This window comes from Lactuca virosa, chromosome 8 (genome assembly GCF_052849685.1).
Source record: "Lactuca virosa cultivar CGN04683 chromosome 8, Lactuca_virosa_CGN04683_v6, whole genome shotgun sequence".
Lineage (NCBI taxonomy): Eukaryota > Viridiplantae > Streptophyta > Magnoliopsida > Asterales > Asteraceae > Lactuca > Lactuca virosa.
This window is the reverse complement of record NC_136433.1, coordinates 61179350-61197258: the sequence shown is the minus strand read 5'-3', so window position 1 is coordinate 61197258 and position 17909 is coordinate 61179350. Positions and strand designations below refer to the sequence as shown.

General features: G+C 37.3%; 1 protein-coding gene and 1 non-coding gene across 2 annotated transcripts; one reads left to right on the top strand and one right to left on the bottom strand.

Moving 5' to 3' along the window:
• Positions 1-10751: 10751 nt before the first annotated feature.
• LOC145130414 (uncharacterized) lies at positions 10752-11387 on the bottom strand. The gene has a single exon (XM_079065221.1). The coding sequence runs from the start codon at positions 11385-11387 to the stop codon at positions 10752-10754; it is 636 nt and encodes a 211-aa protein (XP_078921347.1).
• A 1578-nt stretch (positions 11388-12965) lies between these two features.
• Positions 12966-13071, top strand: LOC145135320 (small nucleolar RNA R71). Its single transcript, XR_013719783.1, has one exon. It is a non-coding gene; the product is annotated as a small nucleolar RNA R71 (small nucleolar RNA).
• The last annotated feature ends 4838 nt before the right edge of the window (positions 13072-17909 follow it).

Below are 17909 nucleotides of genomic sequence, written 5' to 3'. Positions count from 1 at the left end.
ATCAGACGTTTTAGATCAATTAGACGCAAATATTTAAACGTGATTTCCCGGAGTTCTACAACTCTAAAAATTAATCCGTTCGGGTTTTTGGAACCCTTGAATTTAAATCTATCATTCGTTGCCTTTGGAAAAATTATTAGAAGTCAGGATTTGAGTTTATGAACTTAAAATGCTATTTAAAACTATTTAAGATATCACAAGATAAACACCCTTGACTTTGTACATTAAGCTAGGTTGTGGGACCATATATTGATCATGCATACGATTTAGACTTTCAATCCCCATAGTTTTCCTGTTTCTATCCCATTCCCATAGAACTCGCAAAAGCACATGAACTCCATACCTACTTTAACCTTAGTCATGCATTTGGAAGTCAACTTCTATCCATGCAACCAAAATCTAACTCTTGTAAATTTGGGCACTCAATTTTAAGAATGGAAGACCATCAAGCTTGCCATCTTGACTTAAAGTACAAGAACAAATAGATGAAAGAAATCAGATGCGTCTCTTTTCCCTTTTCCCACGTTACCAGCTTTCCGCATCACCACCTTTGGATGTACAGTACTTCTTCTAATACATGCATGGTTCTTGCAAAGATCTAAAACACTATAAAAGGAAGACTATGAGTCTTCATTTACTGTAACATCCGGTTTCGAGAAGTTTCCTATTTCGGGATTATGGGAGATAAATGGATAAATTAAAGGCCCTTGGCTTCAATGGAATAAGGTTTAGACACTATTTTATGGTGATATTATTGGTTGTGCGATCCAAGCCCTTGATTGAGTTTTGGAGTCAAAGGGTAAAACAGGAAAAGTGATGTTTCAGACATCTTTTATGAATTTAGGATTTAAGTTCGGAAAGTTGATAGGATTGTAGAACTTCTCATTACCTTTCCGTGGATATAAATATCGTCGAAATCGGAGTTGAAACGAAGAAGTTATGATCATTTGAAGTTAGGACAGTTTTGGGTTAAGCCGCATACGTCGGGCGTACGGGGAAGTACGATGGGCGTACTAGGGTATCCCTAAGTACATTGGGTGTACGCGATCAATGCCCAAACCCTATTTTCGTGGTTTGAGCCATATTTAAGCTCCTTAACTTCCCTAAACCCATTCCATTCTCAGCCTACACCTCTCCAACACCCTCATTTGAAACCCTATCCCTAGTTTGAGCCTTGTGAGCAAAAAGAAGGTGTTTTTAAGTGCTTTGGAGTGTTCTTGGTGCATCATGGAGAAGAAGGAGCTCATTGGAGACGTCTTGGTTGCATTGGAGCTTGTAGATCCAGAATTTGTTCACCTTGATATTTCTTCTAGAGGTATAAAGCTTGAATCTTGATGATGCATTTGTTAGATCTAGCTAGTTTTGGGTGTTATGAGAATTTGGTCACTTTAGTGCATAAACTTTAGATCTTGAAAGTTTGTGACCTAGTTATGGATAAATTTGGAAACTTTATCCATTTAAACATCATGTTGGTTGGAGACTTGAACTTAATGGATTAAGTTGAAAAAGATGCACTTTTGGTCCCTTGGAGCCTTAAAGACTAGATATTGGTTGTTTGGACCATTCTAATGGATAAAGTTGGAAAATTTATCCTTTATGGATTTATTAGGAACCATAAAAATGTGATCTTGGACCTCCTATCCCTTCCATGCAAGAGTTAAGATGACTTAATGGATAAATAAGTTAGGGTTTTAGCTTTTGGACCTTTTCTAACCATGGAAAGTCATAAAGGTGGAAACTGTATGACTTAAGTCGATGTTTTGAGATTAGATCTAAGTTTGGACGTTTTGTTCTTAAGCATTAAGCCCTAAAATGATAAAATGGTCACTAAGGGGGTACATTGGGTGTACATATGCGTACACTCAACGTAATGCATGGTTTCCCCGCTATCATGCTGTGGAGGATTGTACGTTAGGCATCAACATGCAGTACGGGGGCCGTACGAGTCCTGTATGCGGGCGTACTCGTGAAAACGTCTTTTTGGGCCTTTTGGGTCTCAGGTCTTCTGGGAGTTGGTCCATGATTTGTTGGGTCAGATATGGGAAGGTTAAAATGGTCTTTTACCCTGGGTGTTGGACAAATAAACTAGATTACCGATTATGGTTTATGGCCCATCTCTTAGTTGGGGTTTTATTTGATTGGTTAGCGCGGGATTCTCCGATTCAGCAGCCCGAGCATCTGTTTGACTGACAGCAGACTGAGGTGAGTTTGTTCACTATACTGTAGGACACTAGGGATTGCATGTGCTTGTAGTCTTTGTGAATCCTGTTGTATGTGTTGTATGCCTGTGTGCTTGTTTGCTATGTGTATGTAGGGTGAAATAGACCCAGGGGTGGAATAGAAGCGATACAACCATGTGCTGACATATGAGTTGAAATAGACTCGAGGGTAAAATTGACCCGGTACGGCCTTCGGCCGACACATGAGTTGAAATAGAATCGGGGGTGAAATAGACCAAGCACAACCTTAAGCTGGCATATATGTATGGTATGCGGTATTTTGGGGAACTCACTAAGCTTTGTGCTAATGGTTTATTTTTAAAATGTTTTCAGGTACATCCGGTTCGAGAGGGAAGGGCCCGGCTTGATCACAACGCATCCACCCATGTTTCTGCACTTTATGATTTTGGAATTATACCCTGATAACTATTTTTACTCTGATATACTTTTGAATGATTGAAATGATTAAATGGTGTTTATAGCTGAATTAAAATGAAATTTTTACCTTAAAATTTTTCGGACATTACATTTACCACACAAATTCACAACCCTCTTCATCCTTACTCTTTTTCCCTGAATCTCCCTCAATATCTTTCTCTATCTTGGTTTAGAACACCTCACCGGAGGTGCCACTCCACCGACGAAGAAAACCACCACATTCGGCTGTAGCAACCCTCTCCGCCTCCTCATGTCGTGACCTACCACCACCAAACACCCGACACTGCGCCTTTGTTCCCTGTCGAGTGTCACTGAACATAAAAGGAGAAAGAAGTGAAGGCAGTGAAGCTGCCACCTCAACTCTGCCACCCACTGCCACCATCTCCACTTGGTGATGCCGCTATTATTTCCAACTAGCCACCATCATTTCTTGTTGCCATTGTAAGTCTGACCACCACCTTTGTATATTTTTACTTATTTCATGCATAATCAAGCAGAACCGAGAGACCTTATTGTGATGGGTCTCGTTTTTCCAACATGCGAATGAAACAGAAGGAGGAAGATGACCGTTTCAAACTTCAATTCACTTTATTTAAGAATAACCCCTGCCTTGATTTAAATTAATTAAAACATCCCCTCCATGAGTAATTGTTTACAAAATTGGTCCTAATCCTCAAACTTGAAATGATTTAAACCATTTCAGTCCCTCTTTTAAAATTAAGTATGCAAACCAGTCTGTTGTTGAGTTATTTTAACAAATCAGCCCTTATGGTTTAGTTAAATTATAAAACAACCCCCACACTTGTTAAATAATACCAAAACACCCATTTGGTTTATTAGGTAACAAAAATAGTCCCGATGGTTTGTTTTAAACGCAAAGAGTGTCACGTTGCGGTAACTCACGATAAGTTTCACACCAACAAACCTAGTTCACGCTATAAAAGTGAGTGCTTACGACCCCTTTTTAATGTTTTAATTACTTTTGGGGGAAAATACATATGAAAAACGTATATCAAATTTGAAAAATGCATGCTAAACTCATATCTAGTTAAAATCGATATTTCATCAAAATAATATATCATAACTAGCTTATCATGATATACACATGCTATAGTGGTTTAATACATGTTACAACTAGAAAATATAACTTATCATTTTACTATATGATGTCATGATTTTATGTAATGAAATAGCATTTCATAATTTATATGTCATAAGAATATTATGATTTTACGAAATAATGCATGTCAATAATATATGTGTTAAAAATGTTTATCAACTTTGCGTTATTTTACTTATATCATGCATAGATTTATACATATGTTAAATAGATATGTATAAATTATAAAACTTATATCTTGAAATCTATTCATGCACTTGAGAAATTTACTATCCATTTTAAGCGAGTAATATACACTTTTACAGATATATCGAATTACTTGAATTTTAGCGAAACTTTATCATATACCTTAGTTAATGGTATTCATAGTAATACACTGTTCATTACCTATGTTTAACTACGTAGTATACCCACTCGGCTATAACCGTTAATCCTCAGAGCGAGATATATGTATGTATAGATCTATACGAGTTGACACCCCCACCCGTGGTTGTTAGCTACAACCTCGACGGATCAATCGAAGCGGGTGATAATTATCTTTAGTCTTTATCCACGACTTCTAATGAAGCTTCTTAAGGGGTTATATCTAGTCACATAGCTCGGTTATAGGAATCATTATAAACATTAACTGGATTTTTTACCTAGAAACCACAGATTCAGTTTCTTTTGTTATCAAACATTTCCAAACATGGTTTTTAACTACAAAAGAAATATTTTCAGACTTTCTAAAAGTATCATTACTGCGGTTAGAAGAAAACCTGTAACTCTCACCAACCTTTGTGTTGACTCTCAAACTACATGTATTCTCAGGAGATCACTGAACCAACTTTTAGTAGAAGGAATTGTCATGGATTTTGGGCAAACTAGTTTTCTCTAGATTTTGTTATTTCGGCCTATTTGTTAAGGCAATTCATGTATTTACTTATTATTATCATTATCCGTAAGAACTATGTATTCAAATTTTAAAGTGGAATATAACTACTATGTTGTTATTGTTGCACTTGTGATGTATATTCAGTTTTCTTGTGATCCATGAACTAAGTCGCACAACCCGACATGTTCCGCCTCCTCGGCCCGGGTGTAACACAGGTGGCGGCGCCGATGAGCATTGCCCACCAACTACGGTTGTAATGATAGGTATCGATACAACTGCTGATGCATTTATGGCAGTAGGTTTAATAACGCCTATCATTAACACTTTGGGTATTTCCAACGGAGATCTTAATGATAAAGGAGTGGATAATTTATTTAAGTGGTCCAACGATTTCTCGATTCCACTCCAAGCTAAGCCCATTATTCCCTCAACAAATAGGCCCATCTGTATAATTCCACTCCCTGGTGGCAATGATTGCCCCCATTCGTCGGATCCGACCCATGTAATTAACTTACCCCTGAGTTTGATAAAGGTAATTGATGTGCAATTTATATACTATCTAGCTTTAAATTTATTAACCTAACTACTTAACTACATATGCACCTATAGGCAGTGTACCTAGTCGGATTATAGAATAACTTAGGTAAGTCGTGTGTCGAACTCAGAGAACAAAATTTTAATTTAGAAAATAATTAACATTAATTAAACTAAGGAAACAAACTTAAATTGGGGTTTTTTTTTTACTGGTTTTGCAAGTACAGTAACTTAATTCAAATTACTACCAAATTAACAACTATTAAAACTAAGCAAACAAGAATTTTTAATTCAAGTTTAAAGAGTACTTCCGTTTAGTTCTGATTCCCCCTTCTCCTATGGTTGATTTCTAGTGGATGGATTATATTAATTACAAATTCTTTAATTTACTAGTTATTATGATCGAATACCTAGATGTACCAATTTATGAATTACCTTGCAATGATCAAGCACAGGTTAAACACAAAATCGATATAAGCATGAATTGGACTATGAATGATAAATCTAAGAGTTACTTTCATATGATCAAGTCAAGCAAACAAGCACAAATTATGATTAATTATGCTCTCTGACACAGTTAAAGTTATTAGCTTTTAATTAGTTAACCCTAAGATATCATTAATCACTAGCTCTAATAATTTAATGATCATAAACAGTTAGGTAACAAATTCATGCAATATCAGTGCTCATCTATCACACAGAACTTGATTAATAAGCAATAAAAACTAAAACTTCAACATGCTAGGGTTTTAATTATCAAACACAAGTAAAATCAACATAAAGCATCCATAAATTGAAATCAACACATAAGATCCGGCTTCATCTTCACCGAACAGAAGTATGGGGTGATTAGCCCATAACTAAAATAGAAACAAGCAATAAATCTAAGTTAACTAGAAAAGACATGGTAAAATCTAGCAAACCGAATGATTTAATGATGATCTTTCTTCAATTCTCTTCAAAGCTTGAGTGCCAATCGAAATCTTCTCTTTTGGAGGTTTTCTAAGGGTTTTTAGTTACAATCCTTAGCTTAATCCTCAAGCCAACCTCTCAAATTCGACCTAAAATTCGAATATATATAGTTTCCTAAAATCTGATCGCCACGATGTGGGGATAGGAGTCACGCCATGAGCATCATTTAAATCCCGTATGCGACAAGTCACCAGAAGCTTCTAGGTCAGGATAGGTGGCCACGTCATGTCCTTTAGATTGCCACGTCGTGGCATGCAAATATACAATACTTCTCTTCTTTTTCCATGTTGTCTCTAGCTTTGTCCTCCAAGTCTCCAGTTTTTGTCATTTTTGGTCCTTTTCCTTAAACAATGTCCTTTTTGGCTGCCAAATGTAAATTAACTTAATAAGTACCAAATATCTTTGCATTTTACCAAATTATAGCTTAAACATATTAAAATAATGCCTAAAAATATATATAAATATGGCAATATCAAAATACCCCACACTTGCCGTTTGCTTGCCCTCAAGCAAAATCGGTTTTTATTATCATACCATCACATTAAAACCCTAACTACCCATATCACACAAGACAATCCATTTTGAGCTTCTCAGTTACATCAAGACCACAACACATGTATTTGTGTCTAATTTTCCTAAAAACTTCCCCAATCCTAAATACTCTCTGTCCTCATAAACACTTCCCCACTTCTTTTGAATAACATTCATTTCATGCATCCCTACGAATATATCCTCAAAAATCTTTCTTAACCTCAAGGTAATTTTTGGCTAAGCCCGCAAGCATACATATGAAAAAATAACCTAAAAATAAAAATTACAATAATATTGCCTTATTCTTGAGTCTTCAACTTTTGAATTTCTCGAACTTTTCTTCATATTTCTTGATCTTCATAGCTTTGTAGACTCTTATTCTCTCAAACTTTTGCAACTTTTTTTTTCTTTTTCTTTTTCTTTTTTTTCCTCACTTTTTTCACTCAAAACTAAAAATCCTAAAAATAAAAACATATGCTTTTAAGCAAGGGAACTTAACTTCAACCCTTATTGGTTACAGGTATTAGTCTAAGGTGCAATGACTACATAATCTCTCCTGGGTATATTTCAGGTACACGATGCTAAACATGATATGTCCCTCAAACTAAAGAAGGTCGTGTTTATGTTCCATGATTTCACTAGGACATGGAAGCCAGAAATACACTAGAACATATATTGGCTCAAATAAACATTGAAACTCACATCTGATCATCCCACACAACACTAGCAGCCTAGGTCTCAACACAACAATTCAAAAATTTGTAACTAGATTCAATTTTAGACCAATATTTCAAGTCTTTATATAATAATTTTATTGATCCAAGCCATTTTTTCATCCTTTTTTTAATTTTTCATTAGTAAGCTTGCATTCCTGAATTCAACCCCCTACCCCACACTTAATTGATGCAATGTCCCCATTGCATATTAAAAAAAATCAAAGAACATAAAAGTTAAAAGGAGAAATTGGAACAGACTCCCCTAAGATAGTAGTGACGAGATCGAATTCTTGAAAGTACGTGAGAAAGCTTGGACATCTTGATAATAACTGTAAATACGGTCTTCAACAACTCGTAAATGTGTCGAATAAATGGAACCAAGAACCATGCCCTTGAAAATGTGGGGCAGCAAAACTTCAAAGTATGCACTGTAGCCCAGCCATGACATAGGAAAGCAACACCAGGTCATGGTGTCGAGTAAGAAATCATCATGATCGGGAAAAATAAGAACGTCACGTCGTGGCCTAGAGATGCCACGTCGTGGGCACTGGATGCTTAGTAAAATATCCTCTGTCCAAGTATACTTCTGAAGTTGTGTTTTAGATCACTTTATGCATTGGATTCACAAGTCATAATCCTCCAATACTTCAAAATTCTCCGAAAACTCTCGACACGACGCCACACTTATGCAAAGTTGTGGATCTCAATTATACATTTCACTCGAATGGATTTATATTATCTCTTAAAAACATACCCTCTATCCTGCACAACCAAAAATAAAACAAACTTCGTAGGTAAATTCAGAAAACATCACAATCATTCGATTAGAAACCTAAACAAAAACAAACCAAACCAAACAAATAAAAATAAGTCTTAAAACAAACAAAACACACCAAACATAAAAATAAAAAATAAAAAGGATAAAAATCACTAATCATCATCCTCTCGGGCTGCACTCGATCCGACTCCATTGTTGTGGCAAAAGTGGTGGCCACTCGATATGGAAATGAGCATAAATCCCATCAATCACATGGTTTTGATAATGAAAGGCCCCACGAATATTATCCAAATAATGTCCAACACTACTCTGAAATGGGTCGGTGGGTACACATCCAGTTGGTATGTTGTGAAATTGTTGTGGATGGCGTTGCTCTCCTCATCCTCGCATATTTCGTCGACCCCTTTGCCTAGGCTCCTCCACTTGGTCAACGGGCTTTACCGGGGCATCCATCGGAATAACATAAACACCTCTCACCAACTCCACTATGTGCATGTTCTCCAAAAGACTAATAGTGAGATTTCTCGCCCAAACACACGTCAATGTTGCAATCATGTCCAAGGTTAACACGCCATATGACTTTTCCAAATGAGTAACAAAGTGTCCCCCGGTAATTGGACTTCCCGGTTGCAAATTATCGCATTTCCTCCAAGAAAACGAGCCAACATATAAGGTAAGTCACAAAAAATGTCCGGTGTAATAATGCTCCACAAATAGAAAAGGTTCGTTCGCGGGACTTTATCTCCCTGTTGCTTATCGTTGATAGTCGGTGCATGAATCGGTGGATCGAAGATCTAATCTAGCTTTTTTAAGCAGATTTAGTAGCATAAGTCTTCTTGGTAATTTGTTGCCAAAACTCCATAGCTTGCCCCTCGGATTGAGAAACTCGCCTAGTCGCCTGATAAAATGATGCAAATTATGGTGACATAAATTGATCTTGACTATATAAGCCCACCCGCCATGCAAACTCCGCCAGGATACATTCCCGATAATACCCACCAAGCCTAAATGTGATAGCTCCTGGGTACATCAAATCCATAGTATTCGCCGCGAAGTTAACTGTAGCGAAAAATTCAACCGAAAGCTCATTGTAAACCGCTTCTTGAACTCCAAAACTGTTCCTCCACCCATTACAAACGAATGACATTCCGTCACCCTCATAAATTTTATCCAAATACGGGTTTACTTGGTCCATTATTCCTCGGTGAGTCAACCAAACCCAATCAACAGTACGAGCAATCGCGATATTTCTTGTATGTAACCATTCCAAGAAATTGTTAAACCTTTCGAAAATCTATTGTGGCATGTCTTGTGGGAATTGATAGAGTGGGTGCAAACTTGACACATCAACATTAGCCTCTCTAGATCCTCTTTGTGACAATGTAAATTAAAACAAACAAAACCAACTTTAAAAAAACAAATCCCAACATATTAGTGCAAACAGAAAAACACAAAACTTGTACACCCAATCGCCACGTTGTGGCGTTTGTATAACAACAAAGGTTCGATCCAGACTGGTTTAAGGCATCAATGGTCCAACAATGTCAAAGGTTTTCATCCTAGGGCTACTCTAAACTCAAAAATCGAACATGCACCCAACAATTTCAAACCATAAACAATAATTTTGAAAAATGTAACCCTAATCTTCAAATCAAGAACAATGTTAGTAAAATTAATAGATTAGGAAAACAGAATGCATACCTTTTGATGGATTAAAGTGGAATTTAGGAAGAAAATGGATAAAAATTGAAATTCGAGTGTGGGGTTGCTGGCGGTATGCGCAGTCGTGAGTTTTAGAAACTGAGGTTTGGTTTTATTTGCTATTAAAAGTGAAATAGATCTGAACTGGTCCCCCTGCTGGGCCACGTCGTGGCGTTTTAATGGGTCACGTCGTGGGCTTCAAAGTTGTATAAAGATCGGGTTTTTTTCTTAGCATCACGTTGTGTTTAAGCTCACCACCTTGTGGGGTTTTAATTTTCGCAAAAACTTAAACTTTTATCCGAATTAAAATTTATTTATAAACACAACTTAGAATTTAAACCCCACACTTGAATGGAAAATAGGAAAGAATGATGTAAAGATCAAATATCCAAAAAATTTAAGTGAAAAGTAAAACACAAAGAAACGAAAAGAAAATGCAAACCAAAACGATTGGGTTGCCTCCCGATAAACGATTCTTTTTGGAGGAGTCATGAGCTGGACTCCTTCTCGCACTATGTTGTTGTGGGTGGGAGTGGGTTCTCCCTCTTCTCCTTCTATTCTTGTACGCTTGAACTCGCCTTATGTGCGCCTTTTTTGAGTTCTCTTTCTTCTTTTGATTGGTGCTTTCTTCATGTTTTCGCTTCTCCCCTTTATTCTTTTCAGCTAGATTCATCTTCCCCTCCTTTCTTTTTTCTTCCTTTGCTTCAACTTCCATCTTGTCAATGATTGGATCATTTTTTTCTTGTTCAATATTCACCTCACTCATCTTTTCTTCATCACTTGCTTCATCTACGTGAGCCTTGGGTGTAGTGAACGCAAATACTTCAAAGGTCATAGGAATTGAAGCCTTCGGTCTGGAACTTTTTACTTATTCAATTTGAGGCTTTTCCCAAGCTTTTAACTTCTTCATCTCATCTAATTCGTTGAGATTTTCTTCTTCCAAAGCATTCACCCCTAACACCTCATCTCTTGGCTTGTCATGACTTAGTTTTTTATTCATTTCAAAAGTTATTTCTTCATCTTCTACACGAAGTGTAAGCTTAGAATCATGGATGTCAACAAAGGCTCTCGCGGTGCTCAAGAATGGTCTTCCCAAAATTATGGGATGGTCTTCATCTTCTTTCATGTCTAAAACCACAAAGTCAACTAGAAAAATAAATTTTCCCACTTTCACTAACATATCTTCAACAATCTCAAGTGGGTGAGTGATTGAGTGATCCGCCATTAGAAGTGTCATCCAGTTTTGTAGTTTTGGTAGATCAAGCTTCTCGTAAAATGAATATGTCATGAGATTTATGCTAGCCCCCGAATCGGCTAAATCATTTATTAAAGTGGAATTTCCAAACTCACAAGGCAAAGTTAATCGGCATGGATCTCCCATCTTAATTGGCAATCCATCAATGATTGTAGCAGAACACAACTCATTTAGCACGATGGTAGATTCTTTCTCCAATTCTTTTCGGTTAGTGTTCACATCTTTAGAAAATTTTGGAATTTTAGCCATAGGCTTTAAAAAATGGAGCATGTATCGAGAGAGATAGTACTTGTTCCATGAACTTCTTCTGTTCCGACTCAAGAATATGCTTAAGGGCTCAAGATGAGAATGGCAGAGGAGGCTGGTATGGTTTAAAAACAAAATTTTTTCACTCTTCTGAGGCCACGACGTGGCCCCATAATCTCCACGTTGTGGGCACTAGGCCTATGAGTTTTCTTTTTCTGCGTCGTTACTGCTTCCGACTATTGATTGGGTTGTTTGGTATCTATATTGTACATCGAAATGGCTTAGAACCTTCCTTTTTCTCAGTGTATATAGCCATAACGTGAGGTTTTAGTTTTAGATTGAGATTTTTAGGAGGCAACCTCTCATTTACGAGCTTGGTTAATTAACCCAATTGAACTTCAATGCTTGATATTGTTGCTTGTTGGTTTCTTATCGTAGCGTCAGTTACGTCATGGCTCTTCTTAGAAAATAGATGTGAAGCATGCAAGCATTGATTTGAAGTCGGATTTGTTATCGGGTATGAGTTGCTCTTTTTGATAGTAGCCTCAACCAGTTTGCCTCTACTTCTTGTCCTTTTGCTTCTTGTATTCATCATAAGGCAACCACTCTTTCTGCAGTTTTCTCCAATCTTCGTCATATTTTTCACCACTTTAGTAGCACACTTGAGCTTTTCGGTTACCGTTCTTGTCCAAGTTACAATCTTTCGTCAAATGTGGTCCATTGCAATTCTCACAACCCACACGTATGACATGTATGGATTGATCCATCTTTGTCATCCTTCGATCCATATTATCTGTTTTTTCCAATACATCCTCTATGGTCTCGTTTTCACCATCCTTACTTCCTTTGCTTCTAGTAGTATCATCACTGTTGGTGATTTGTTATCATCAATATTATTTAAGTGTAATGGGATTACTTTGTTGACAAAAAGTGATATTGATAAATGTTAAACAAGTAAGGAAGGTGTGGAGTACACACTTGTTTAAGTTTTATCAAGTCTCAAAGTACACTGTCATTTAGAGGCGAAGCCCCTAAACGAACGGGGTCCGGGGGTTGCTCCCCTGGGAGAGGGGTCCAAGGGGCGGCAGCCCCTAGCGGGGTCCAAGGGGCAGATCCCCTGGCTGGTGTCAAATTGATCATTGTTTGACCGTATCCAAACTTTCGTTTTTATGTCAGTTTTTATAGTTTTATGACAATTTGAAACTGTCATATGACAGTTTTCAGACAAAGATCATAAATTTGGTTTTGGTCTCATTTATGGTAGATACGAAACTATCATCAAAACATTCTAAGTTCCTGTCTCTCTAAGTCTTATCCGATTAAAGAATATTGGGAGTACCACCCAAATGCTTTAATCTGAAAGTGTTTAACACAATTCTCAGAATTCCAAGCCTTTTTATAACCCCAAAAATGTTACAATCATGAGGGATGTGGTACTCCCACGAGTGTTTTGCGAACTCTTCAGTTAAAGCCTTAATCACCGCCGGTTCCTTCTTTGGCATCGGTCCTTGAGAATCAAGAAGTTGTCTGGTGGTCACATTTACCCCATCGTAGAAAACAAAAACCTCTTGTTGAACATTTAAATCGTGTTGTGGGAAATGTATTAACAATCCCTTGTATCTTTCCCAAGCTTCATATAAAGACTCTTTACTTTCTTGTTGGAAGTTAACTATTTTTTCTTGAGTTTAGATATCTTTGATGGAGGGCTAAATTGTTCAATGAAGGCTTCGTGAAGTTTGGTCCCTGTTCTAATTGTTCCCAGCTCAAGTGACTTCAACCATACTTTTTCATCCCCAGTAAATTTCACTGGAAGCATCTTTAGTAGTACCGCATCTCTTGAAACATTTGGCACATGGACGTAGTTGGTTATGTCTAACACCTCATCAATGTGCTTGAAAGCGTCTTCATAGTCCTTTCCTAGAAATGGAATGTCTTTGAGCATCGAAAGAATATGTTCCTTGTGTTAGGAACCGGACCGGGTACACGCAGCGGAAACACACTATCACACACACAAACTCACGAAAATAAAGTAAGAAGAACACAAGGATTTTACGTGGTTCGGATTCGGTGCAAATCCTACGTCCATGGGCTGCAACTAGAGAATTTTATTAAAACTTACAAGATTACAATTGGCTTGACATTCTACACTTGATGTTCTCTCAAGTTTTTGCACACCAAATATGCAAAACATACATGCATATATATAGGTGAATGTTTGCCATGTGAAAACAGAAAGAGTGTAACCAATTTAAAGTCTACCAACTTCAAGTTTGAACATGTTGAATGCACCACTTATTTTCCAACTTTCAGTTTGAATTTGATTCTTTTATTTCACATGCATAGCCACATGTTTTCAACCTTTCATATTTTACCTAACAATCTTCCACTTGAAAGTTTGAACAACATGGTCCGTCTCTGTCATCCAACTCCAGTAATCTTAAAACAACCAAGTCTTCCAAGCCTCCAGTTCTTAAGAACAAGCTAAACTTAGTCCCATTTCTCTAATTGCAGCCGCCCCTCATCTTCAAGTACTAGAAGGGCTAGTTGAAGCTCCCACTAGCTCCAACTCAGTCGTGGCTAATCCCACCACTGACTCATCCTCTGTCTCAACCGGTTTGGACACTCCACCAGATCCAGAGATACACCAAGGACCACTAACACTCTCAAAACTTTGCAAACTTCCAACAAGAGAGAATTTTCCAGTCTTAGTCTTCAAAACCCAATGGCTCTTTGTAACTGTACCCGAAACACGTCCCGTGCTCCCACTGTCACAGAATCCCCTGAATGGTTTAGACTTTCGAACTCGTTCAGCTAACATCTCTTTGGCTCCAGAATTCATGTTTGCAAAATGAACTCTCTTAGCCGTAGATTTAGCGAACCAGATTTTGTCTTGCTTAATAGGGACGGTCATACTTCCCTCAGCAGGTACCTCAACCATATACAATGACCCACGCTTCATACCTTGAGCAATCATCGAATTACCATTGACCACCATCCATTTACCACCACCAAACCTTACTTCCAGTCCTTGTTTATCCAGCTGACCAACAGAAATCAATTTTTTCTTCAGCTCCGGAATAACCCTGACATTCTTCAGGCTCCATGTAGTTCCCAATGAAGTAACTAGATCAATATCTCCCATGCCCGTTACTTGAAGCATCTCGTCATTTGCTAACCGTACCTTTCCAAAATCTCCTTTTTTAGATTCACCATCGTTTCCCCGTTGTCCATGGCGTGAAACGAAGCCCCTGAATCCATGACCCAAGAGTCTACAGAACTTTCCATACTGAGTATCAATGCATCATCCTCAGACACACTCTCAGCACCGGCAATGTTCAATTCTTTCTTTGGACATTGACTCTTAACATGTCCCACCTCCTGGCAGTTCCAGCACTTCACATTCTTCTTAGTTCTAGATGAACTTTTTCCCCGACTCCCACTGCTCCTGCTATTCCCTCTACCTCTTCCGACATTTAATAAATCAGAAGAAGAAGATCCACCTTGATTCTTGCGTCTGATATCTTCGCCAAGAACCAAATCTCTAACCCCTTCAAAAGTCATACCACTGGTCCCCACGGAACTCGTAACAGCAGTAACTGTTCCGGACCAGCTATCAGGTAGAGAAGCTAGTAGCAGTGATGCTTGAGTCTCGTTATCAAATTTAATTCCCACAGATGATAATCTGGACAGAATTGAATTTAGATTATTAATGTGAACCGTAACTGAGCCTTCCTCATTCATCCTTGTAGTGAACAACTCCTTCATCAAGAACACCTTGTTAGCCGCCGATGGTTTCTCATACATATTTGACAGAGCCTCCATCATACCACGCGCCGTGGTTTCATTCATGATGTTGAAAGCAACGCTCTTCGTCAATGACAATGTAATAACCGCCTTGGCTTTCTTGTCCTTTGAGTTCCACGCATCTTCAAAAGCTTTTTCCATTTTCTCCGGTTTGTCTCCGAGTACCATGTCCAAGTCTTTCTGACATAGCAATGCTTCTAATTGCATTTTCCACCAGCTAAAATCAGAACCATTGAACTTTTCGATTATAATCTTGTCTTCAGCCATTACGACAAACAAGATACAAATCAGGTACACTCGTGCGTGATAAAAAAAACGATCGTACCCTCCAAACCTCGCTAACCAGGCTCTGATACCAGTTGAAAGGAACCGGACCGGGTACACGCAGCGGAAACACACTATCACACACACAAACTCACGAAAATAAAGTAAGAAGAACACAAGGATTTTACGTGGTTCGGATTCGGTGCAAATCCTACGTCCACGGGCTGCAACTAGAGAATTTTATTAAAACTTACAAGATTACAATTGGCTTGACATTCTACACTTGATGTTCTCTCAAGTTTTTGCACACCAAATATGCAAAACATATATGCATATATATAGGTGAATGTTTGCCATGTGAAAACAGAAAGAGTTGTAACCAATTTAAAGTCTACCAACTTCAAGTTTGAACATGTTGAATGCACCACTTATTTTCCAACTTTCAGTTTGAATTTGATTCTTTTATTTCACATGCATAGCCACATGTTTTCAACCTTTCATATTTTACCTAACACCTTGAGCTCAAAGTTTGTTGCAGTTGGAATTTCTGGTGGTATAAGGCTCGGTCAACTATCATCACGAATCCGCTTCTTGTAATCTTCCATGGTCATTATGGTGATGTCTGCCATTTCTTCTCCCTCGATTTTTATGTCGTCTTCCGAATCTTCCTTGGTTTTTGTTCCATGCCCAATGCCTTTCTTGTTAGGGGTGTTATCGAAGCTTTCGAAGCCCTTTTCTGTTTGAAAATTGTTACTTGATTCGTAAACGTTTTTATCTCTTTTCTTATGGAAAGCGGATTCTGGATCTTCGAGTAGTGGTATGATAGGAAGCTAAGATCCCTTGGTCATAAATCATTGAAACAAAAACAGAACGAAAACGTAAAAACGAACTAAAAATAAATAACTAGATTGTTTGCACAGTGACGACGATGTGGCCAAAATTTCCCACGACATGGCTGCTGAACAAGCAGAAAAATCAATTAAATGAAGAAAAATAAATGTTTGCGGCTTTTACCCCACAAAAAGGATCGAATAATTAAAAGTAAGTATTTTTTAACTAAAATAAGTCGTTCCCCAGCAACAGCACCAAAAACTAAGTGTGCAATTTATATACTATCTAACTTTAAATTTATTAACCTAACTACTTAACTAGTTATGCACCTATAGGCAGTGTACCTAGTTAGATTTATAGAATAGCTTAGGTAAGTCTGGTGTCGAACTCAGGGAATGGAATTTCAATTTAGAAAATAATTAATTCTAACAAAACTAAGGAAAAAAACTTAAATTGGGGGGTTTTTACTGATTTTGCAAGTTCAGTAACTTAATTGAAATTACTTCCAAATTACCAACTATTAAAACTATTAAAACTAAGCAAACAAGAAACAATTTTTAATTCAAGTTTAAAGTGTACTTCCATTTAGTTCTGATTCCCCCTTCTCATATGGTTGATTTCTAGTGGGTGAATTATATTAATTACCAATTCTTTAATTTACTAGTTATTATGATCAAATACCTAGATGTACCAATTTATGAATTACCATGCAATGATCAAGAACGGGTTAAACACAAAATTGATATAACCACGAATTGGACCATGAATGATAAATCTAAGAGTTACTTTCCTAAGATCAAGTCAAGCAACCAAGCACAAATTATGATTAAGTATGCTCTCTAATGTGTCATCCCCATTTTTACGAAAAGACCGATTTGTTTATGCTTATTAAATCAGAGTATTCTTTTAAAAAGATTTATTATGCGGAATTTGTCCCAAAAACATGATAATAATATTATCAAAACGTTTTTGAAGAGATGTGTTTTATTTATAAAACTCGGGATGTCATTGTCAATACAGAAACATAAGCATAAACTGAGACTTACAATGTCTCAATAATCTAACGGTATATATCTCCTTGAATCTCTCATCATGCATGTAACTTTGTATTGCTTCCTATGATACAAAGAAACCGAGTGGTTCAGGTTGGGAAACCTGGTGAGTACATAGGTTTTTTCACCCACAGTAATATAGTTAATGTGTTTAATCATCAAACAAACAATTAACCTAATTACCCATCCTTGTTTTACTATTTATTCTTCCTAAGGATGTCCTGAGGAATAGGCATGAAGTCCATCACTGCGGGTGTTTAGTCACGAAGTCCATCGGTGTCGGTGTTTACCTACTAGGCAATAAGTCCATAGCTTCCATTATGTATCTAATAGGCACTAAGTCCATAGGTGTCAGTATTCTACGAGATTGTCATCAGTTAGTCTACTAGTTGTGACTACATCGTTGGTACACCAATACCATTCCTAAAGTTGTGGCATCCTATCTTTTCCTACATACTATTATATTCTATCTTTGATTGTACTATGGCATCTTTCACTACCCTTTGTTATCCAATGTATATTGTTTATAGAAATACATATGCGGTATAAATCATATAAACTTATTTTTTTTATA